The sequence below is a fragment of the Catharus ustulatus genome, chromosome 11 (assembly GCF_009819885.2).
Source record: "Catharus ustulatus isolate bCatUst1 chromosome 11, bCatUst1.pri.v2, whole genome shotgun sequence".
Classification (NCBI taxonomy): domain Eukaryota; kingdom Metazoa; phylum Chordata; class Aves; order Passeriformes; family Turdidae; genus Catharus; species Catharus ustulatus.
The window spans coordinates 15,113,363-15,137,065 of record NC_046231.1 but is presented as its reverse complement, the minus strand read 5'-3'; the positions used below and the strand labels follow the sequence as shown (position 1 = coordinate 15,137,065).

At 50.9% G+C, this 23,703-nt stretch overlaps 1 protein-coding gene across 3 annotated transcripts in view; it reads left to right on the top strand.

Moving 5' to 3' along the window:
- CPNE2 (copine 2) overlaps positions 1–23,496 on the top strand; it is a 42,535-nt gene extending 19,039 nt beyond the window's left edge. For all 3 annotated transcript variants that reach the window (XM_033069878.1, XM_033069879.2, XM_033069877.2), the window contains exons 5-16: positions 2,284–2,355; positions 5,865–5,948; positions 8,911–9,000; positions 9,181–9,279; positions 10,018–10,104; positions 10,273–10,332; positions 12,651–12,784; positions 13,450–13,504; positions 17,714–17,765; positions 18,690–18,823; positions 21,824–22,060; positions 22,905–23,496. In XM_033069878.1, the coding sequence (XP_032925769.1) occupies positions 2,284–2,355; positions 5,865–5,948; positions 8,911–9,000; positions 9,181–9,279; positions 10,018–10,104; positions 10,273–10,332; positions 12,651–12,784; positions 13,450–13,504; positions 17,714–17,765; positions 18,690–18,823; positions 21,824–22,060; positions 22,905–23,012 (1,212 nt within the window). In that variant the 3' untranslated portion in view covers positions 23,013–23,496. The remainder of the gene's footprint in view (positions 1–2,283; positions 2,356–5,864; positions 5,949–8,910; positions 9,001–9,180; positions 9,280–10,017; positions 10,105–10,272; positions 10,333–12,650; positions 12,785–13,449; positions 13,505–17,713; positions 17,766–18,689; positions 18,824–21,823; positions 22,061–22,904) is intronic.
- The last annotated feature ends 207 nt before the right edge of the window (positions 23,497–23,703 follow it).

The following is a 23,703-nucleotide window of genomic DNA, read 5'->3' as shown; positions in this document are numbered from 1 at the left end:
TCCTGGCCACTTTGGTCTATTTGGAGGGCAGTTTATTTGGGACAGGGACAGTCTTGCTCAGTGTTTGTCCAGTGCTTCAACTTCTGCTTCAGTCTCAGAAATAAAAAATACCTCAGCCTGGAGAAGTACAAAGTAAATCTGTGCTGCTGTTGTTTGTTATCTGGTACAAGGAGCCTGCTCAGACCTCTGTGGTGCAGTGACAGGTAAGAGGGCTCATTCCTTTTCCAGGGATGGGTGATTTTGTTTGTAGGATGAGGATGTGCCATGGCAACAACTCTCATAGCAACAGCCACAGATTCTGATGCAGACCCCTTCGGGCAGTGGCCTTCCTGCTGCGGCTCTCTTTAGCAATGTTCTTTTTCAAAGAGAGGAGATTAAATTTAGGTGTGTTTCTGTTCTACACAGCTCCCATCATTTTTGGATCTCTGCTGTGTTATGGGTTTTGGGAGATGTGCAGAAGATGCAGGGATGTGAGAAGTTTTGGAAGGAAAGGCCAGCAAGGAGTTAAACTTTTGTCAGGTTTAAAGCACTGGAAAGGTTTAAAAGCCTGGGCCCCGGTGCATCTCCATTGCTGTTTGCTTTAGGGGAAGATATTTTCCTCTCCTAATTGCTGCAGTTAGTCTTTAAATGGAGAGGAAAAGCTGCAGTGAGGTTCAGAAGTGGGGCCATTCCCAAGGCTCTCCACATCCCACCTGATGTTTGCTTGGGAGGAGCTGGAAGAGCTTCCAGTCAAGTTCAAAGGTTGCATGGTTTAGGAAAAGGAAAGTCCTGTTCTGACCTCCTTGTCCTCATTCCCTTCAGTTTTGCCCAGTATCCACTTTCCTGACTGAGATGCCACCGGGGTGAATGCAGCAGAAGAGCTTTGGCTGAATAGCTGGGACTGTGTGGGGGTCCCCAAGTTTGAAGTGAGAAGATCCCAAAGCAAACCTCTGTGTTTGTAGAAGTCAGTTTTAAACTCTGCTGCACACCTCTGCTGGTCACAGTGGTAGGGCCAAGGGCAGTTGTCACCAGCAACCTGTGGCAGGGTGGCACAAGGACATTCCTGGCCTGTCTGCACATCCAGGCTCTTACACAGTGCTAAAGTGCTGGATTCCAACTGGGAATGCTTTTGTGGGGCTCAGGAAAGGGCACATTTCATCCTCTTCCCTGCAGCTCCTTTTCCTCCTGCTGGTTTTGGTGACTGGTTACACCCACCAGGGACTGGGTGGGAGAGAAAAGTAATTCCATGGCATGGCAGCAGGGAACTTCTGTATGGACCAGAGGGGAAAACTGGGGTTCACATGCAGTGATTTGGTCCTCTGTGGGCCAAAGAGTTGTGTCCACATGGGAACAACCAGGAGCTTGTACAGGGGCTGTGGCTCATCCCCTCACCCAGCTGCCCAGGCAGATGCAGAAGCTGCATCTCTGCTCCTCAGCTCTGCCAGCTCCCCAGCTCTCCTAAGTGCCAATAACCCTCTGCTCATTCTGTAGAAAATTGTCCCCTGGAGTTCTGCAAGTCTTTCTGAAAGCCTTGGTGTAGTGACAGTGCAAAATTCAGTGCAGGACAGCCCCTTGTGAGAGGCAGCAAACAGCCATGCTTGGGACACTGCACAGGGACAGTGTCCATGCTGTGCTCCTGGCTGTTCTGGTGCTGGCTCCTGCCCTGGGAGAAGGAGAATGCAGCTGGGAATGCTGGGGAACAGCTCAGCCCACCTCAAGAGATCAGAGGAAGGAGAGGTGGGGAGCAGATGCTTGGGCAGGAAAAAAAAGACAAGTGATTCAGAAAAAGGCTTGTAATGAAAGTGAATAAATGTGGGGTTTTGTTATAAACATTCCTTTAAAATACCAAGAGACTGATTAGACCATATTCCAGACAAAACTGTCCCACTGGGGGCTGGCAGCTGAAGCCCTTCTGGAGCATGTGTGAATAAAATCTCTTAAGCTGAAGTGGTCTGGGCTGTGCTCCTGCCTGCTGCAGCTCCTCAGGAGCAGTCTGGAATCTTCATCCTTGGGGCTGCCTTAGCAGGTGGCCATGTGGAGACATGGCTCAAGTCCTGGGTTCCTCCAGCATTTCCCCTAAGGAATGGGAGCCTGTTTTGCCATGCCCAGGGCAGGGAGGATGAGGTGGCACATCTTGCTGGCAGGGTTTTATGGCTTCTTCTCCTTGGAGGTCCTGAAGGAGCCCTGTGTAGAAAATCCACGTGAGACCAAGTCCAGCATAACACCCAAGAAGGGGCTTGAGTTTTTTACCAGAAGCTTAATTTTTTATGCTGAAAATGATTGCAGCCTTCTCTTGTCTTTCAGATAGCTGCCCAGGAGCTCTCAGATAACAGAGTGATTACTCTGAGCATGGCTGGCAGAAAACTGGATAAAAAGGTGAGTGGGGGATGCAATGTTTAACTTCTGCCCTTGGGATCTAAAGAAATCTCTGCTTTGGGCACAGCAGTGACAGAAAACAGTCCCACTGGAGAAAACTTCAGGGTGAAAGCAGGCAAGATCCTCTGGCTGCTGGGCACAGCTGTGCCTCAGTTTCCCTCTTGTCACAGTATTTCTTCCTTCATCACACATCTGGGGATGGAAGGGTTCTGTGTGGCACAGGATCTGTGTATCAGCATGTCTCAGAGGCAGCAGATTTACTGCTCAGTGGCAGCTGTTTGGAACTTTCTGCTGACAGAACTGGAAGTTTTGGTGACCCTTGGTTCTGTATCTCAGGTGTGCTGAGAGCTCCTGGCTTGTCACCTTCAGCCCCTCTGCTTCTGTATCCAGGTGTAGGGCCTGTCTTCTCCAAGGAAGTGTGGATCTCACAGAGGCAGGTAGCACAGGAGCTGTGCTTTGGATGTGATGACAGGAAACAGTGAGCCTCTCTGAGCAGCATCTTCTGACCTTATTTACCAGGCAACCAGAGCTGTTCCTCTTGAACCAGTCCTGTTGCTAAGCAATCGATGGGAATATTATTTTTTCCTTCTTCCTAGTCTCTCCAGAGCTTGTTTTATTGGCAGGATAGCCCTCAGTGTCTGTAAAACAGGGTAAAGCAAGCAGCAGAAGGGTATTTGCTGGGCCAGGAGATGGGGTTCATCCAGTCCCATTGTTAAAACTCAGTGGGTATCTGTTTATCCAAATGTTTTTTCCCACCTGTTGGAAATGGCTGTTTGCTCACCCCTCTACTTACCTTGCCAGTTAAGAAATAACAGATAACAACTCAATTTCATCCATAGGTGTCAGCAGAAAGGTTGTGCTCAGTGACCACCTGCTGTCACCAAGAACTGACAAGGTTTCTTTCCCAATTCCCATGCTGCAGGACAGAGTGCAAGTGCTCAAAGTCCTGCTCTTGAGCAAAGAATGTTCAGGTCACTTTATGCAAATTTATGACCCTTGAACAAGGAAATTGGATGGCAAACATTATTTTTGGGTCATTTTTGGTTATGGTTGAAATGCAACTGTGGGAGCTGGGTAAAACTTGTTTAAGCTTAGGAAAGACAGTGAAAAATTGAATAAACAAAAGAAAGCCAAGGCTAAGATTGCAGCCTGGAGAGTTACAACATCCTGTACCACACAGCATGGAGCTGGGGAGCACAGCTACAGGCTCAGATGTTACAGGAAGGGCCTGGATCTCACAGGATTTCGTGGTGGGGTCATGGGATCGTCTTTAGTGCTGAAGCTGGGTCATGGCAGCTGTGCCACAAACCCAGCCTGGAGCTGTGCTCAGCCCCTTGTGCCATGGCTACCCTGGGGCTGGGATCTCTTTGGGGCTGGGATCTCTTTGGGGCTGGGATCTCTTTGGGGCTGGGATCTCTTTGGGGCTGGGATCTCCTTGGGGCTGGGATCTCTTTGGGGCTCCAGGCAGAGCCTCCTCCCCATCACAAGTCCGTTCTCTCCACCTGCAGCTCACTACCGTGATTTCAGTGTTGAAGCTGCAGAGTGGGATCATGTCAGCAGCAGATTCAGCCTGGGGCTCTTATACTTTATGTCAGATCAGCTCTTGGGAGAGTTGTTGGAAGATAAAATGTCTTGCAGAAGAGTATTTCCACCTGGGGCCAGCCATGTGAAGCTCAGAGCTGTCCATGCCACCCCCACGATGGGGACAGCAGGAGGGCAGTGATGCTCCAGCGTGGCTGGGGTACAGCAAGTGCTGTGAGCCAGGACTGCTGCTGGAAGCTGTGATTTAGGGAGCTGGAAGTGCCAGTTCCACCCTCCTTCTCCGTGGTGTGTTAAAACCAGTTTGGATAATTTTGATTCTTGGACCAATTTGCAGATCGAACTTCTGATCTGAGCTTTGGTTGCTCAGCTTCCATCTCCCGCCAGGTTTGCAGGGGTGAGATGTGCGTGGGTTTGATGTTTTAAAATAGCAGCCCACAATCTTGTGGCTTGGAGGCATCTCCCACCATGCTTTGAACAGAACAAGGCTGACTGGACTTGCCAGCCAGGCTGATCCATGTGGGATGATATCAGACATCCCTCAAAGCTCCTGCTGCCCCCAGAGCCTCCCCTGCCTCCTCCAGCCCACGCTGGGCTGCTGCTGATGAAGCTGCCTTGGGTTGGAGGTTAACCTAGCACAGGTACCCACCCCTGGTTCTTTAATCCATCTGTGAAGCCTGGAAGTGCCAGGTCCTGGTGGTGGGTGAGCAGGATCAGAGCTGTGCTGTAGCTGGAATGCTGCAGAAGGAATGGCTTGTGTTTCTGTCCTACAAATATGTGAAAAAGGGTAGGAAAAAAAATAACCTTATCTCACCAGAGAGCATCCCTGTGAGCCTTTATGGTCTGCTTCTCTGCAGAAGAATTTTGACTGAAGCAAGTTGTTGTACCCCCAAGCCAAAACACTTTGCTGTGATTTACTTTCCTGGCTGGCCTCAGAAACAGGATTTAGATAGAAATGTTGATGGATTTTCTGCTGGGACGTTGCTAGAACCCATGTGCAATCCCAGCTGCCATCTCCTGGGCTGGCTGTGGACAGGAGATCCTGGAGTGTCCACGTTTCCTCCTGCTCCATGCACAGCCCCTCACGTCCCCACTGCATCACTCAGAAGCACAAAAAGTCCCTGTTCAAACCCATAAAAAGTTCCTCCAGCTCTTTGAAGGATTCAAACACCCACCTCCCTCTAGGAGGAAAACCCAACTGAAATAACTTGGATTCTCCATGGATTGTCTGGAATATTTGGGACTTGGTTTCTTGTTAACAACTCCTTGGTTTTTTTTTTCTGAATGGGAATGAAGTTGTGCCTAGAAAAGCTGGAGTTTCCCTGTCGGTGCCTTCCGCCTCCCCGGGCTGCGGGTGCGGATCAGCCCCCGTGCAGATTCCCAGCAGGGGTGTGTGTGTGTGTGTGTGTGTTCCTCAGAAAGCAGCAGCCCTTTGTCGGGGATTATCTGAGGAGATGCTGGCAGGAGAGGCAGCACACACTGACTCAGGGCTGCGTGTCTCAGAGGGTGTTACATGATCTCTGTCAACACCAGGGCAGCTCGCTCCTTAAAGATTTCCTCTGCTTGTGCTTTACTGCTGTGTGTAGGAGGGTGGATTTTCTTCCTTTCTCCCCCAAGACATGCACTTCATAATTCTGTTTTTCCTTTGAGGCTTTGGATGTTTTTCCAAGCCCAAACGCAGCTGCCTCCCAGCTGGGGTTGTTTTCCATGGCATCTGTGTCCAGAGAGCCTGTTGGGTACGGGCACACGCTGGGTGCCAGCACACCCACCTCGCCAAAATGTGCTGGGAAAACCCAGGGGATCCACACAAACAGGACAGGGAGGTGGGCAGGACGTGCCTGTGTGTGCCTGACCTGGCCCCATGAGGACAGGAGAGTGTCTGCAGGGCTGGCAGTGCCACAGGAACATCTCTCTTGGGCCTCTGCTGCTTGCAGAGCACCGTGTAACCCATCCTGTTCTTCTCCCTCCAGGACCTTTTTGGGAAGTCAGACCCCTTCTTGGAGTTTTATAAACCAGGTGACGATGGGAAGTGGATGCTGGTTCACAGAACAGAGGTGAGCAAAACTCCAACCTGAGCTGCTCCTCCACCTTCACATCAGCTCCTCTTGCCCTTCATGGCATTATCTCATCCATTGCCTGTAGAGTAGGGTGGGACCCAGGGATTTCAAAAGCTCACAGCTCCCTTCCTGGTGTCCAGTTGAGGCTGCTGGACTCCAGCAGATGGAGATTCACTGAGGCCAGCAAAGTCTTGAAATAGTTTTCTATAGAAGCAGTTTTCTCTCCTACCCACTGCTGTATCTAGCATGCAGAGAGGGAGATGGTCTTGAAGCCCATAAAAATCTCTAGTCTCATTCTGGGCTTACACTGAGCCCTGGACCACTGTCCCTCCACTTGCAGGAGCACCAGGATGAGCTGTGACCTGGGGAGAGGTGGAAAGCGGTGCTGTGGGGTGGGGAAAGGCTGAAATGAGCTTTTGCCAAACCTTCACCTAAGCTGGGTGTTCAGGCACCTCCAGTTCCAGTGATGAAACTCTCACAAGCCAGAGCCACAGCCAAGGAGGCACAGACCTGTGCAGCTCCTGGTGGGTCTGATCAGGGCCAGCTGACCCCTCCTCTCCCTTATTTTTACCTGCTGTGGTATTTTCATCAGAGCTCCCTCTGGTCACATTCTCAAGCTGCTAAAGCCAGTGGTGTTAAGAACACCAGGCACGGCATGGGCAGGGAGAAAAAGGCTGGCTTTTCCTTTAACAATGGACTAATAACTACTTTTCAACTGCCTTTTTTCTGCTCCTCAAAGCTTGTTTAAGGCTCTTTTCAGTTTGCACATAGTTCCTGGCAGCTGGCAGAGAGAGGAGGGGGAATCACTGGAGGGGGGACTCACAGCAGCTTCCATGGCAGACCGAGAGAGCTCCCACCTCACACCCTTCTTTTTCCATCCCTTTTCTTGTCCCCTCAAAGCCTAGTTAAGGAGCCTGTTGTACCATCTCAGGAAACTGCTGTAACAAAACCCGGGGGGAGCTCAGGAAGAAGGAGGAAGTGGTGTTTATTTACAAAGTCTCTCCGTATGTTCGGTTTTACCACTTGTGTGCGAAGTCCATGAGGATTTCCTTCACTCACACACCCACACGAGCACCAGGATGTGCATGGCACCTTGTGTTCTGTGGTACCAGCACAGGCCATCCTTATAACCTCAGCTCTGCTGTTTATTTTTTTGGTGCTTTCCCACACACCTTTCCCTGCACATTTAGTTCATATCAACCTTGGTATTTCTCCTGTATTTCTGTGGGAGCAGGCTCGGACCTTACTTGTTTTTTTCCTCATGATTCAGTGTGTGTAGCTTTGACTCAACAAGCCATGTTTCTCAGTTGTGGGGGTTTGGAGTGGCCTCCAGCCCTTCCTCCTGGAAGAGGCATGGGAAGGTGATCCATTGCTGGGATCTCTGTAAGCATGCCAGGTTTGTGGGGAGCAGATGTCTATACTGTCCCGTTGTCCTGTCTCCCTGCATCAAGGTCTACACAAGTTTTCTTTCAAGTAAAGGATGCTCCAGCAGCCTTCACCTTACCAGCCCTGGAGGCATCCAGCTGCCCTGGGAGGGACCACATTAGGTGACCCATTCCTGGGCCCATTCCTGACCCATTCCTGACCCATTCAAGGCCAGGCTGGATGGGTCTTGAAGCAACCTGGTCTAGTGCAAGGTGTCCCTGCCCATGGCAGGGGGTTGGAACTGATGATCTTTAAGGCCCCTTCCAGCCCAAACCATTCCATGATACTGTGACCATCTTTATGTTTTGAGGCTGGATATGAAGAAATGAAGTTCTCCATTCTTGCAGCTTTCAGTGCAGGAATACAAACAGCTTTCAGTCTGTTGTTGACATTTCTCCTGCCACAAAGGACAGGGCAGGTCTGACAGGGCAGGATTAGAGCACTATTGCAGTTTGTTGTCTAAACACAAATGTGAATGCTCAGCTGGAACTCTGGATCCTTCCCCACCCATCCTGGTGACCTGGCAGCCTGTGGGCAGCATGTTGGGATGTGTGGGCTCTCCCAGGCTCCTGGAGGAGGTGTTTACAAACTCAGCTAAACTGTTCCTGCATTGTCAGGGTTTCCCCATCCTCAGTAAGAGCCTGGCTGTCACACAAGATGCCAGTTCTGGGTCCTGTGCAGCTCCCCCAGCAGCAGCCATGGATCTCCTCCTCACTGCTCTGTCCCAGCTGCAGACATCCAAGGTCCTCCAGGCCAGATATCCCCTGTGTTTGCCTTGCACAGTGAAGGGTTAACTTGCTGCCTGTGCCTTTTTTACTCTCCATGTGAATATGTCTTTGTGAGCACCACACCTCTGAGAAAAGGGATCTTTGCCTGCCCTGCAGGCACCTCCCATGTACACAACATGTGCCTGGAGCCCGCTCTGGTTTGCTTAGGTTTCTACTAAGCAATTGCATTCTCTCAGGAAATGTCAAAAAGCATCAATTAATATTTCTCTAGCTCAGGCAGCAGATGTTACACAGATGAGACAAGAGAGCTTAATGTGCCCAGGGCTGTTTTGGCTTTCCAGGGCTGCTTGCAGCATCTTGCTGCTCCATCTTCTCAGTGGTCAGGCCCAGCTGGATTTGGGCTGTGTTTGGGTGCTGGGGGGCTGTAAACAATGAGTAGGGGGCAGGCAGTGGGATGCAGAGGGCATTAATAGCATCTGCTGGCCTGGGAGTTGTGGAGTGAGTGGCTTTGCTGTGCCTGTGCTGCCCAGTGTGCCACAGCTGTTCTCTCAGGCAGTTTATCTAATTGCTCCCAGAGGTGGATAAATCACCCAGCACATGAAAACAAACCTGTTCTAACTCACACATGCTGCAGCCTGAGAAGGGGAAGCTGCTGTGTCTCAATTGTGGAAGCAGGAGAGGGCTGAGACAGCTTGCCTGGCCTGGGAGCTGCTCCAGGGTCACTCCTGGAGATTTGTCCCTATTTGTCCTGATCTCTAGCTGTGGATGTGCCCAATGTGACAGCATCCCTCTGCTCCCACCTCCAGGTGATCAAATACACACTGGATCCTGTCTGGAAGCCGTTCACTGTGCCTTTGGTGTCGCTCTGTGATGGAGATATGGAGAAGCTGATAAAGGTACCGGGGAGCCCTGGGCTTGCAGTGGGGATCAGCCTCTGGGACTGACTGCTCAACACCTGAACCCCATGGCTGGCTTATTAACAACCCCCAAAACAACAAAAAACTCCTTGTCTGGGGTCTCCAGCAGGTCCTGCAGGAGGTGGTTCCTGTTTCTGAGGTTTGTGCTCCTTCCCCCAGGTTGTGTGTTACGACTACGACAGCGATGGGGGCCACGACTTCATCGGGGAGTTTCAGACCTCGGTGGCCAGGCTGTGTGAAGCCCAAGATGCCTCTCCAGTGAGTGCTGACATGGTTTTGGGGAAGAGTAAGGAAGGGGGCTCCTCAGGGTTGGTGACAGACTTTGGTACTTGCACCCTCAATCTCTGCTAGAACAAGCCAAGTCTAAATTTCTTTATCTTTCCACCCGCACCATGAGTGACCCAGGCTAAAACATCTGGGCTAGACAGAGCTAAGGCAGACTTTGCTGAAAATCAGGCTCTGCTGGGATGTCTGAAGCTACACCCAGGATTTGGAGGTGCCCTGTGGTTTGAGGGGCCAGAAGGGGAAGTGTGACTGGCTGCTGGGGCTGCATCTTGCCGCTCACACACCAGAGGTGTCCCCATTTTGCCCTGAAGTGCTGGCCAGGACCCTTGGCAGATGCCTCCTGATCGAAGGGATGTTGTGCAGCCCCCTGGATGGCAGGGCTTTGCTCTGCTGTGCTCACCAGGGTTGCAGGCAGGAGATCTTGGCCAGGGCATGGAGGGGTGTAAAACACCACGTGTGGATTTTCTGTCTGGGGAAACTGAGGCACAGAGGCATGGAAGTGCCCTGTCTGGGATTGCACGAGGTGGTGGTGCCAGAGGCAGGCATTGAGCTTGTTTTCCCTCTGGATTTGCAATATCCTGGCAATAAAATCTTCCTCCTCCTCACTGGAGGGAGGCTGCCCCAGGCTGTGCTGCTGGTGGCATCTGCAGCCAGGTGGCACAGCCCAGCCCAGCCCAGCTCTCACCCCAGGGTCTGCCTTGTGTGTTACAGCTCGAGCTAGACTGCATCAACCCCAAAAAGCAAAAGAAGAAAAAGAATTACAAGAACTCTGGGATCATCATTGTCAAGTCCTGCAAAGTGAGTGTGTTACTGAGATGTTTCCTTCAGCCCCTGACTCAGCTTGGGTCTCCTCAAGCTCCCCCCATCCCTTCTGCCTCTCTTGTATTTTCAAGGACCTGCATAGCCTGAATAATGATGACAATTGCTGAAGCACTGGGTTTTTTTTTTTTTTAATTTTTCTTTCAGATAACCAGAGATTTCTCCTTCCTGGACTACATCCTGGGAGGCTGCCAGCTGATGTTCACGGTAAGGACTTTGCTTCTCTTTGCCCAGTAATAGTAACACCTGTGTAAAGGGCTGAGCTGGGGAATGAGGTTCTGTGTGAGGTTTGGCACCAGCTTGGGGTCACTTCTGACAGCAAGCAGCTGCCTGTTCTGCTGTTAAACCATGTGGCTTTGGGGGTTCTGGATGCTGAGGTAATTCCAGAAGCATGGGGGGAGCTGGCTGGACTTTGGCTGAAGGCCAGACTTTCAGAAAGACCTTCTGACCCTTCAAAAATGTCACCAGCTCCTCTCCCCATTTCAGGCTTTAACAACCCTCATTTTTTATGGAAGCTCTCCTTATTCTGAACCCAGATGGGAGGCTTTGGGACATTATAGAGATGTTTTTTGTGTTTTTACTGACATTTCCACCTTCTTTCAAGCTGGACCACAGCTTGTCAGGAGTAAATAAGCAAGAACATAACAATCCTGAGTGAAACCACCACAATGCAGAAGTGGGTTCTTCAATTTCTGCAAACTTTCCTGGCGCAGTATCCAGAGAGCTGCAGGCACTCTCAGTTAGATCAGTTTGTATTTTGTTGTTTTATCTGAAAACATGATGGGGGAAGAGTAGGAGGAGGAGGAAGAGTTGCCATAGGAACAGCAATGATTGGGAGAGCTTTTTGTGTGCTGTTCTGCCTCTGTGTGCTTTGGTCTTGGTGCTGGAGAGTGAATAGGAGAGAAAATCAGTGAATTTATTGGTAGTACAGAGCTCTTGTATGAATTAGTTTGAATGCAGAAATTTTCCCCCCATATAAAGATCTGCTGGTTATTGGAGGGCTCCTCCTCCTCCCAAGGGTGTGTTTCCAAAGGGTGCAACACTGCAGAAACACCTGAGCTGGCAGGAGGATGCTGCACACACCCCCTGCAATTTGGAAACTGGTGTCCTCTCCACCACGGGAGGGGCTCGGGACAGAAGAGCTGAAACCACAGAGAGGGTTTTGGGCCCAGTGTCACACCTCATGTTGGCAGCAGAGCAGCTGTGTCCCTCTCAGACCTTGCCCAAGTGCTGCTCTGGATGACATTGCTTGCACAGGGCCCTGCCTGTGTGACTGCACTGAGCCCCCACCCCGTGCCTCAGTTTCCCTCCTGCCCTGTGGCCGTGGTGGCTTGGCCAGAGCTGGGCACAGGGGGTTACAGAGGTGGGCCACAGGTGTGGTGAGGCCCTATAGTTGTTTGATGAAGAAGTTAAGTCTTCATGGACCCATAGGATGGTTTGGGTTGGAAGTGACCTTCAGAGATCATCTCCAGGGACAACTTCCCCTGGACCAGCCTGCCCAGGGCTTCATCCAGCCTGGCCTTGAACACTTGCAGGGATGGGGCAGCCACAGCTTCTCTGCACAACTTGTGCCTCACCACCCCCCTCTCTCTGATCTCCAATCCAAACCCACACTCTTTCAGTTTAAAAACATTCCCTTATCCTGCCATGTGTGTTTCACCAGCCACCCTGGCACACGCGGTGGCACATCCTGGGCTGTGATGTCTTCTTGCCCCAGCCAGGTCAAGATCCCTTCTCAGCCAAACTGCTGTTCCTCCTCTCCCATCATGGAGCAAAATCTGCAAAATCCCTGAGCTCAATTTAGCCAGTGGAGTTATTTTGGGTTTTGCCTCTTTGCTAAGCAAACAAGAGGAGTGCAGTCACGCTGCCTGTTTGCCTCGTCCCAACTCTTCCTTCCCAGTCGTATCAAATTGGGTGGCTCAGCATCTTGCCTCTTCTGGCCAGATTTATCTGGGTCTGAGATAGGCATTTCTACAAATGCCTTTAAATAGAAGGCCTAATTTAGGAGGGAGAAAAATGAGTGCCTTCCTGACAGAGTCCCCTGAGAGCTCAGCGTATATTGGTCCCTGGGGAAGCCTGGTGAAGAGCAGGTCTTCCTGCCTGCAGGGAAAGATTTGCTCAGGGTTGTGATTCTTTGGTCAAAGACCTTGAGATCCAAATACCCAGATGGCTCTGGCTGCTTTGGTGTCCCTGGGGCTGCTCAGTTCCTGTGCACCTGGGAGATGGGCAGTGAAAGTCCTCAGCTGGAGGTGGTGGTGGCTTGCTCCAGGAGTAGGGGCTGCTTGGGGACACCTTATGTGATGCTCTTTGATGAAAAGTGGAGAGTTAAGAGTGAATGACTTTGCCTAATGTAGTATTTAATCAGCTTTTTGCAGGGAAGGTGAAGAAATGGATTTTGTTAGACTTTTTCAAACATTTGAGCTTTGGGGTTTGAGGGAAGCTGTGTGCTGTAGAGGTTTGGTGGCCAGGTCTCAGATGGCATTTGCTAACAGAGGATGGGTTTATGCATCTCTCTTGTCGTTCAGGTTGGGATTGACTTCACAGCTTCCAATGGGAACCCCCAGGAACCCTCCTCTTTGCACTACATCAACCCCCTGGGGACCAACGAGTACCTGTCAGCCATCTGGGCTGTAGGACAGATCATCCAGGACTATGACTCGTAAGCACCGTGCCCTTCTGCCACCACCTCTGTTTTGCAGATGTTTTCCTGGCTTCCCAAGAGGCTTCTGGGATGCATCTGCCTTGATTCAGGGATAAATAATACCTGAAGGGTGTTACTTACCATAAACATCAGGATGCAGGAGGAGAGGGTTGGGACAGGCTTTCTGCTCTCCCCCATTGCTGCTGTGGAGAGGAAGGAGCATTAGCAGAGGTGAAGCATCCTCTGCTGGGGCAGGTGCCCTCAGCTTGTTGTTGTTGTTTACTGTCAGAGCTGTGACCCCAGACTGCCTCATTCCTCAGATATCCTGAGGAGTGGAGAAAATACCAGAAAAATGTCATCTCAGACATTGATAGAGAAAACAAAACAAAAGTGTTGCTCTCACTGTGATGGCTTTTGTGACCAAAATGGATTGTTCATTTTTTAAAATCTCCAGGGTTACATGCCTGCAGGAGATACAAGTGTTTGGGCAGGAGGATGCTCCCGGTCTCTATGGGAAACAGAGCAAAGCTGGACTCTTTTTTTCTCTAAAGATCACATTCAAGGGGGAATATCTGTTCTTTCTGCTCATCTCCCATTTAAAAGCACTGTATGTTTTGGGAAAATCTGCGCAAGCCTGCTTTGTGTGTGTCAGTACACCCATATGTTTTCCTCCTTCTCCCTAGGGACAAGATGTTTCCTGCTCTGGGATTCGGTGCCCAGCTCCCGCCAGACTGGAAGGTGAAATTCTGTGGGCACCTGAGTGCTTGAGATGGGTTTGTCCTCATATTGCCTGGGCAGGAGCAGAACTGCCAGGGCTCAGTCGGGGAAAAGCTGCTGGGGAGAGGGGCAGTGGGCAGATGTGGAATCTCAGTCACTGAGATGTCTCAGCGTGGGTGGGCAACAAAACAGAGACGGGGCACAAGCAACCCATCCCTTCATTCTGCACTGGCATGAAAGCAGCAGCTCCCTGGCATTAAAGGGCAGAGCCAGGCATTGATTCATTTTCCTGGCAGAAGGCAGGAACAATTCTGGGGAAGGGAAAAGGCCTCTGGATGAATGTGTCAGACGGCAGCTAAGTCTGGAAGGGGGCTGGGAGCTAGGGAGCCTTGATGTGGTGTTGCACAGGCAGAGCCTGCAAGGGCTGAAGCAGAGGAGCTTTCCCAAAAATGCACCTTGATCTTTGTTTAGGATTAGACACTGGTCCTACAAGGGCTGAGCTGCACATCCTGCTCATCTGGAGGGCAGGGAATGGGGCTGTTCCTGCAGCCTGGCTGGCAGATGGGGAGCATTTTCTCATGGCTGAGACAATGTGCTGGGACACCACCATCATTAATTGCTGGCTGGGTCTGTTGGCCGCTCTTTGCTCACGCCCTTCGTGTGCATTTTCTTTCTGCTCGCTGGTTTTGAGGCGTTCCCTGCTTCAGGCTGGGGTTGAATCTCAGCGAGCCCTTTGTGTTCTGTGGGAGGGGAGCTGTGCTCTGGGCTGAGCACAGCGGGGCACAGAAGTCATGAGCAGCTGGGAACTGGGCTGGGAAGCTCATCACTGCCAACCCTCGTGGCTGGGGATGTCCTGCCCGCTCTGGCTTTGTGCTTTTCTCTGCTCTGCTGGCAGCCACAATTCATATGACTCAAGTGGGAGCTCTTGCTGTTTGCCAGCCACAGAAGGAGATCCCTCCATGTGCACTTTGGAGCTGATTCATCCTCCTTGGCCTGCAAATGTCTCTGGTCTGTCACTTTATCACTTCTGTTGGGAAAATCTAGGTAGGCAGCTTCCAAGATCTAAGAGCCAGCTGCTGGCAGCTGCTTTATTACTTGGGAAGAAGAATGGGAATGGCAAATGCAGTAGGGATGGAAAGGGCACAGCAGCTTGGGATCATGATGGAGAGCATCCTGTTCTGCTGCCCATGTGTGAGATCAGTGCCCACGGGAGGGGCGTTGCTGGGTTGGAAACAGCCCTTCTGGCAAGACTGGAGGTGGGTACTGGGCTGAGGGTGAGGGCTGGGGGCTCTGCACATGCCTGCTGCAGCCTCCTGTGGGCCTGGAGATGCTCTGTAAAAGCTACCAGAAAGAACACCTTGTTTTTCCCCAGAATGATTTCTGAGCCCAAATAAACCCCAGTGGGGAGCAGCTTCTTCCTCCCCTGGTGCTTGGCACATGCCTGCAGGTCCCCCATGACCCATCAGCTGTCTCATGTTATCACTGGGGCCATCCCTGGTGCATCTCCCTGCACCACTCCAGCTCAGGGCTCTCCCCAGCTCTCTCTGAGCATCACTGCCTCCACTCACTCACTAAAGATTTTTTGGCAGTCAAGGCTCGTTGGGTAATTTCAAAGCCAAAGCAGCAACTCTTCATGAAAACCTGTGCCCTGTGTGATGGTGGACAGGAAACAGGGACCCAGAGCCCCAAGTAAAGATTGCCAAGAGATACAAGAGGTATAAATGGCGCTTTGTGCTCCCGTTGCCATGGCTCCCCCAACGCTTCTCAGGCGCCCATCGGAGCAAGATGTTTTGCACACAAAAGTCGCGTTGGAAATGTCACAGAACATCTTGCTGTGTAACAGCTCTGTAGAGAGCCTCGAGTGGTTTCCTAGTAGGGAACAGGAGAGGGGAGCAGATGGGTTGTGGTTTCTGGGGGATGAGCAAAGGCAAAGCAGCAGCGGAGAGTGGGATTCTTAATGTTGGAGCCACAGGGGTCACCTGGATTTGGGGGATGGGGTCAGCCAAGGGAAGCTGGCAGCTTGATGTGCAACCTCCAATGCTTCCCATCCTTTTGACTTGCATACATACAGAGAGAGAAAGTGAGTCATGGCAGGGGTGGGATTCCTTCTGGGGGTGGCAGAGAACCTTCTGTGAGGTTGGTCTTACCCTTTGGAGTGGTTCAAAACTTTCTCCCTGTGAGTTACTGGGGAATGGGATACCTATAGGTGCTCCAAACTGGACTCCACAGAAACTGATTCCAAAGTCCAAGCTGAGTGGGGAATGACATCCTTTCTTTAAATTTTTTTTTGTTATTTTGAAGCCCTCCTGCTGATTTTTTTAGCAGATATGTATATATAGATATATATTTTTTATATATATGTAAAATTCATAAAAACTCCAGAGGAGGTTTTGCAACACATTTGCCATGTAGGGGTTCTGCTCTGTAGACAGTGAGGAACACAGCTTGAAACCATTTTATTGCTTCTTAAACGAAAGAGAAACACCTCTTTTGCAGAGCAAAACATGGAAATATTTCTGCCTGCCTTGTCTATAAATACTTGCGGCAGAATTTTTGAACATCTCTAAAACAAAAAAAGAAGCAAGCCCATTACAACCGCAAGTCAACTGAATTGGGGTATATTGCCCAAATCAAGGCTTCTGTGAGAAGGAGTGTTCACAAAACACACGATATATCCAGCTGGTCTCTGACCTGGTGGCTGTGAGTGCTCCTGGTTGTGCTCTGCAGCCCTGGAGAGCCCTGAGCAGGCTGTGCCCACTGAACAGTCGGGCAGCCCATCAGCTTTGCAGCATGGGGAAGACTTTTGGTTGACTTTACTTTTGTCTGGTTGCTGTTTCCCACCCCACAGCCTCTTGTAAAAACAGTTTCTGCTGCTTTCGACACAATGCTCAGCATAATTGGAAAGTCTGAATCAGCCGCGTGTTGTGTTCGCAGCCTCGGGAGGACTCTGGTTCAGACGGCGCTTTGGAGGACACTGATTTCTGCCAGCATTGGGAATTTGTGTGTCCCCAAGCAATTCCCTCGCTGAAAAGCTCAGCAAACCTCCACCCTTCCGAGAGGGAGACAATATCCTTGTTTTGTAACACTGGCACGAACAGGGTGGGAGCATTTTGTTTCAGAGTCCTTGAGCTGGTGGCCTGAAAGCCCAAATCACCCCTTCAAATTCAGAGGTGCTGGAGAGGCAGTTGTACATCCTTGATGCTCCTGAGAGTCTGTTTGTTTCTTAGATTGCCTAAATTGCTGGGAGCAGAGTGAGGAATGTCTAACCCCACACATCTGGTGGCTGTTGATCCACAGCAGCACTGGAAAGGTTCATACTGGGAGCCAGGAGTTCTCTCCTGTAGCTGGGCTGCTGAGCTTTCTTTGCTGGCAGAGACAGGTTCAAAGCAACTGCTGTCCAGTGCATCAGGCCAGGGATCAAGGTGTGAGGGCTCTCTGCTCTTGCCACAAGACCTTTTTGCAAGACCTTCTCCCTCAGCTTGAAAGGAGGTGGTGGAAAAGCTGAAGGATCTTGGATGTGCTGTGGTGGAAGGATGGGTTCATGGGCAATGAAAATCAGCCCAGACTGTGCTGGGACTCACTGTCCATCACACCCAAGCTTTCATGTCTCCTCTCCCACGCTGCCTTTCACCCTCGTGCTGGCCCAGATGATGAAGTTAATCAGCTGCTGCTTTGCTGTTGTACCTGACGTGCCACACCAGGTCTTCAGCACAGCTCACTCTGTGCCTTCTTCCCTCCTGCTGCATCATCCTTGTGCAGAGAGATGGGTAATGGAGATGCTGCCAGGACTGGGACTTCCTGGGATGAGATTTAGTTTTCTTCCTTTAATGCCTGCAACAGGATGAAGCAATTTCTCCTAGTGGCTGGTGAGGTGGCACAAGTGGCTGACAGCATCCTTTCTGCCTGCTTCCCCTCTGGGCAGATCTGCTTTGATAACTGTGGAAGAATGTATGGTGTGGTAATTTCAGGAGGCTCCTTGATGGGGGCACTGGGGAACTGGTTCATCCTCAAGTGCTGCTCAGCCCTGACCACATTTGTGTTTGCTTTTGGTAGCAGAGAGCTGGGAAGTGGCACTGACCCAGCAGGATGGACCATAACTCTGTGACCACCTGCATCTGCTCCAGGGGAGCATCACCCCTAAACCAGCCCTGCAGCATCAGCTAAGCTGTTAGTGAACTGCCTGCCCTGCACTGGCCATCCAAATTAACGTGTGTCTTTTCTTCCCCACAGGTATCCCATGAGTTTGCCATTAACTTCAATCCCAGGAATCCATTCTGTTCAGGTGAGCATCTACCAGCTCTTTAGGACTCCTTAGATACCTTCAGTGCCTTCTGTCCTTCCTCTGCATTTCTTCAATAACACCTTCATCCCTGGATGTGTTCAGGGCCAGGCTGGATGGGGCCCTGAGCAGCCTGATCTAATGGATGGCATCACCAGTGATGTCAGCATGGTTGGCACTGCATGATCTCTAAGGTCCCTTCCAACCTGAATCATTCCATGGTTCCATGATCACGGGGATTTTTCAAGGCATGTTCAGAGGCAGACATGGATGGTGAAGCAGAGCACATGCTAAAGGCACACTCAGAGGAAAGCACAGAAAATTTGGGGATGTGTAGGAAGGCCCAGGGTAAGATGCAACTGGATTCAGACTGTGTAAAATCCGCCTTCGCTCTGCTGTCTGGTGTGTCCTCCCAGCCGTCTGCTCTCCCAGCAAGGCTGCAAGAAACACAAGGCCTGTTCAGCAGATGGGGAATTCAGACTTAATGCTCCATTTAGCAGCTGATAGCTGCTCACAGGGATGGCTGAAGGACTGCTCAAATCCTAAGTGGTAAGGGCCACCGTGGACCCTCTGTTTTTTGGTTATCTTCAGAGACCAGGAGTTGCTTTTCTTTTTGCTCCTCCTCTTTGTTGGATTCTGAGATTTTTTTCACAATCCCAAGGAATGCCTTCATTGACTGTGGGCACTGTGAAGGCTTCCCTACCATGGAAGGTCTGAGGACCCACTGCAAAGTGACTGAAGAGCAAAGCTTGGGTATTCAAAAATTTGGGGTGGAAGAAACTTGTAGTTCTGGATGCTTTGGGGAAGAAGGAGGGAATAGATCTGACTTCAGCTCCATGAAGCATGAGCTAATGATTCCTAACTGGGCTTGCTGTGGTCCTGAGTTGTGACATTCTGTAATGCCTGGTTTCTCTGCTTTCCCTGAAGGTGTGGAGGGCATTGTCCAAGCATACTCTGCCTGCCTGCCCCACATCCGCTTCTATGGACCCACCAACTTCTCCCCCATCATCAACCACGTGGCTCGTTTTGCAGCTCAAGCCACCCAACAGGAAACTGCGTCGGTAAGTCCGTGAGATTCCATGATGTGCTGGCAATCCTGTTGGCTTTGGGCAGGGGATCACAAACCCTGAGCTGGCTTTTGTGTCTTTCCCTTCTCTGTGGGTCCAGCCTTGCCAGTGGTGACCAAAGTGTCCTCTTAGGGGTGTGAAGAGCACCTGAAGTCTCCAAGATAGAGTTTCCTTGGGCAGCAGGTGCCCATGGAGGATGGCAGATCTGGCCTCTGGCTTTTGTTAGCCAAAACAGCTCAGCTTGGGCATCAGCAGTTGCATGACAGGAGATGTTGGGGTAAAAGCTTCCCTGATTCCTGCCTGGAGCAAAGCAGGATCACACCTAAAACCTATTCCCCACGAGGACCTTTTCCAGCCTTGCTGTGAGTGCTGTTGCTCTTCCCAGCTCCAGGCATGAGGAAATACTGAATTTGGTTTAATTCAGCACAGATCCAGGTCGCTCCTCATTTTTCCGTTTTCTGTGCTGCTGTCAGTGGGGGAGGGAGAGCCCACGGGCTCAGCACTGAGCAGAGGCACTAATCGTATGCAAATTGCACCCCTTTGCTGGCACTAATAGTTTAATCAAGGGAGATTTTAAATAATGGGCACTAATAGTGTCGTCAGAGGCAAGCCTGGCTTGGCTCGGTGTTTTTTTGGCAGCACAAAGCGTTATTGATGAGGGATCTCACTCCCCCGGGGTCTTCTCCTCTTCCCTCCCATCCTCAGCTCATGCATCAAAGCCATTCCTGGTGCTGATGGCTTCAGTGGCTGCCTGGACCTGCCCTCCTCTTCCTCCCCTCTTGCTTGCTCCCAGCACTCCTAACAAAACCAAAAAACCTCGTAGTTTTTCCATAGCAACACAGATCACACACAGAGCCCTCAGCTCTTAAGGGATGGGAGACTAAAACATCCTGGGGCTGGGGGAGGGACAGAGGGATGTTACACTATGTGACTCTTGGGGAAGGATTAATAAGCTTTGGGGAATTAGAACTCACCTTTCAAGCAGGGTCCCTGCATCCAAACCACTCCTTTTCTCACCTCATGCTGTTCAGTGCTGCCTAATCCCTCTGAGTGCTGCTCACCCCTGAGCCTAATTGCTGATATCATTAACAAATGGATCAGGAATCATCCCAGGAGCCCATGGGGATGCAGACATCAGCCATTTTGAAAAGGAAAACAGGAGAAAGGAGGCAGGTGCTGCTGGGTTGGTGTGTAACAGACCCCCCCAGCCTGGTCCCTGTGCACCAGCAGCTCTGATTGTGGCTTGGCAGAGGTGCCACCCTGGCTGGGTACTGCAGCTGGAGCCCAGAGGTGCCACCAGCACTCCTGTCCTGCTGTCATTTATTGACACCACCAGAACTGTCACTGCTCCTTGGGAATCTCCCACTGATGCTCTCCAGCAGTGCCCCCTGGTCCCTTGCTTGTAGTGATGCTCATCACCCCTACACAGCCCCTGGGCTTTGAGGCTGATTCCCAGCATCAGCTCTTACTTCTTTTGACCTCTGAAATATGTTGTGATAAACATTTGACAAGCTCTGCCTCCCCACCCCTTTTCCTGCATACTTTCCAGCATTTTTCTCAGATCTTATTACGGATTTCACAGAAAAAAAGGAACAAAGGGAAATAACCCTTTCCATGTTTCCAGTAGAGAGGCCAGGCAGGGAAAGGCAGAATCAGCTTAAAGTCATTACCAGCTGCTCCCCTCAAGGTTTTATATTCTTCCTCCCCTACTGGTTCCCAGATGGGGTGAGGTCCAAGTCCTGCTTCCAGTTATGACCAGTGCAGGTCTTCTCCTGAAGTTTAGTCCTGTCCTCCAGACTCAGCTGTTGCAGTCCTGCTCTGCAGACTTATGTTTCACCATGATTTATTCTCAAAAGTTCATATTTAGATAAAAAGCTTGGACAGTGCTGTGCAGGCAGGATTAATGCATCAAAAGGGGCTGGAGTGGGGAAGGGTCAGGCTTGGGAAAATCTCCTCATCCATGTCCTCAGGTTGTGTCTAAACTCTAGCCAGATTTGTTAGTACTTGGAGTTTAGCACTGCTGATCATCAAGAGCAGATGAAGTTTGGGAAGGTTTCAGGGGATGTGGACTGGAGAAAGACCAGAAAAACAGGCTTGGGGCAGCACTCCTTCCTTTGCTTTTCCAGGATGCTGCACTAGCGGTTTTCAGAGGAAATGGAAAGAATGAGAAGAGGAACAAAGGGCTTTAATGCTCTTAAGTGCTTGTTTTCGTCATTTCTCCAGCACGCACAAGCTCTGTAATGTGCCAAAATTGAGCCATTACTTTCCCTGGAGACAGAGATGGGATTTTGGGGGGTCCACATGCTCCAGGACAGGGTTATCTGTCCATCTGTTTGTCCATCCTTCCCCAGCTCTGCAGGAGTGGTCCTGGTGCCCTCCTTTTTCCCAAGGGAAGGGGAGCAGTTTCTAATGCTGCTGCTCTGTCATCCCCCAGCTTGCAGATATCCCCTGCATCCCCCCTCAGTGTGTCCATACTCATGGCTTTGCACAGGAGATGGACAAGCCCTGAGCAGGGATGGCCCCACAGCCTGGCAGTGCAGTACAGGAGATGCTCCTCATGAGAGCAGGGAGATGTTGATGGGGCACACCCCACTGTGTGCAGGCAGAGATTTCATCTCCCTGCTGGGCTCATGTGCCAACCCTGATTTTCTCCTGGCCCTGACAGAGATCCTGTACAGTTTAGAAGCTGGTTTTTTTTGCATCATTAAGTACAGCAAATCAGTAATTCAGAAAAATATTTTGGAGTGACAGCTGGTTTGTTGTTTGATTAAGATCTTTCAAAAAGCAGGCAGAATAGGAGCACCTGAATTTCTGGATTCTGCTAACAGGCATGATGCCAGCCAGCTGTCCAGAGAAATGGTGGAAATTTGGGAATTCACCCCCAAATCCCCAGGGGAGCTGCCAGCCCTCATGTGAGCACCTTGGCCACTCCCAGTGTGAGGATGTACTGGCCTCCATCCCGCTGGGTGTGACCCTGTGCCCTCCCCTCCACAGCAATACTTCATCCTCCTCATCATCACGGACGGGGTGATCAGCGACATGGACGAGACGAGGCACGCCGTGGTGCAGGCGTCCAAGCTGCCCATGTCCATCATCATCGTGGGTGTGGGCAACGCTGACTTTGCTGCCATGGAGTTCCTGGACGGGGACAGCCGGGTGCTGCACTCCTACACCGGCGAGGAGGCCGTGCGCGACATCGTCCAGTTCGTGCCCTTCCGCAACTTCCGCAACGTGAGTGAGGGCAGGGGAGGCGATCACGGGGAAATGTCAGACCTGGAATCACCCTGGAAGTGGAACAACCATGGTAGAGGCAGACAGAGGCAGGAGGTACCTGCCTGTCTTGCTCTGTCTTAGCCTCAGGGAGGTCCTGGTATGGATCACATAAATCAGCACTACAGGGAGGGGTCACTGTGCTCTGCAGCTCTGTAGTGGCTCCACCTGAGCATGCCATGTTTCCCTGTCATTGTCAGACAGGTGGGAGCAAAAACCAGTGACTCAGAGCAGGATCTGGGTTCCTGCAGCAGGGTGGGGCAGCACTGGGCTCAGGTTCCTCACCACAGTCCTGTGCTGGTTTTGGTGAGTCCCACTCAGGCCTCATCCAGCACCCTGATGTGCCACACACCAAGGGCTTCATGCTGAACTGTCCTGAGAAGGAGCCCCATGCCCCCTGATCCCCTGGTGGCACTGGCCCTGCACGTCCCTTCTGTGGGATGAGTCCATTGCAATCACCCAGGAGATAACTCTGGGACAGACTGGCACAGGATTGATTGCCAAGGATGGAGCTTGTGCTTATTGCAATTAATCAGTGTCTTTCTGTTTCACCTCTTGGTACTCACACCTGGTTTTCTGACCTACCCAGGGTGTTTTATTCCTCTGTACCAGTGGATTCTCTCCTGGAGGGAAGGGTGGTATAGAATATAATAATCCCAGGTGTCTGAAATGCTGGCTATCAAGAGACTCTGGGTCACATCAAATGAAATGCCAAGATCTGGAGCTGGGGACAGCCCAGCCATGTTTGCTCAGTCGGTCCCCTGTGGCTGTCCTAACATTGGTGTTGGTTCCTTTTGGCTCACAGGTCCCCAAGGAGACCCTGGCCAAAGCTGTGCTGGCAGAGCTGCCCCAGCAAGTCGTGCAGTACTTCAAACACCAAAACTTGCCCCCCATCAACTCGGAGCCCGCGTAGAGCTGTGCCAGGCTGCACCCTCTGCATGTTGCCGAAGCCTGTTGGTCCTGCCAAAAGCACGTTCCACATGCTTTCAAAGAGAAGAATACCCTCCCTGAAACACTTTGTACTTCTTAATTTAATTGCTAAGTTCTTAAGACTCATCCCAGCAAAGTGTCTGGATTCATTTTGTACAGTCTTGGCCCAAGGTAACACTAAGCAGCCAGGCCATGCCCTGGTCCTGCTCCGTTGAGTCACTTTTCAGTATTGAATGTACTTTGTATAATTTCAGTGGTACAGGATACAATTTTTATGATCAAAACTTGCTTTTTCCAAGCAATGAAATGCTTAATATATTATTATCATTCAATGAACTGGTCGTTGTATAGTTCATGTATTTGTGTTGTACCTGTACACCTGTCAGGTTCTGTGTTCATTTTTATACTGTGTACATGTTATATTTGTTATACTCAGGTTAATAAAGAAACTTGGACATTTAAAATAAGAGTCTCCTAGATGGGAAGGTCTGTCAGCAGTGCTGGGTGTTTGGAGTCACCCTGGCAGGGCCTGTCCTGGTCCCTCAGTTGCTCTGCTGGCCCAGGATCAGCCCCACACTGTCAATGGCAGCAGCCCAGAGGGAGATTTAGTGAAGCTGGAGATCCTGGGGAAGGCAGCATGCCCCTAATGCCTGCCTGAGCTGAGTCTGTGTGCT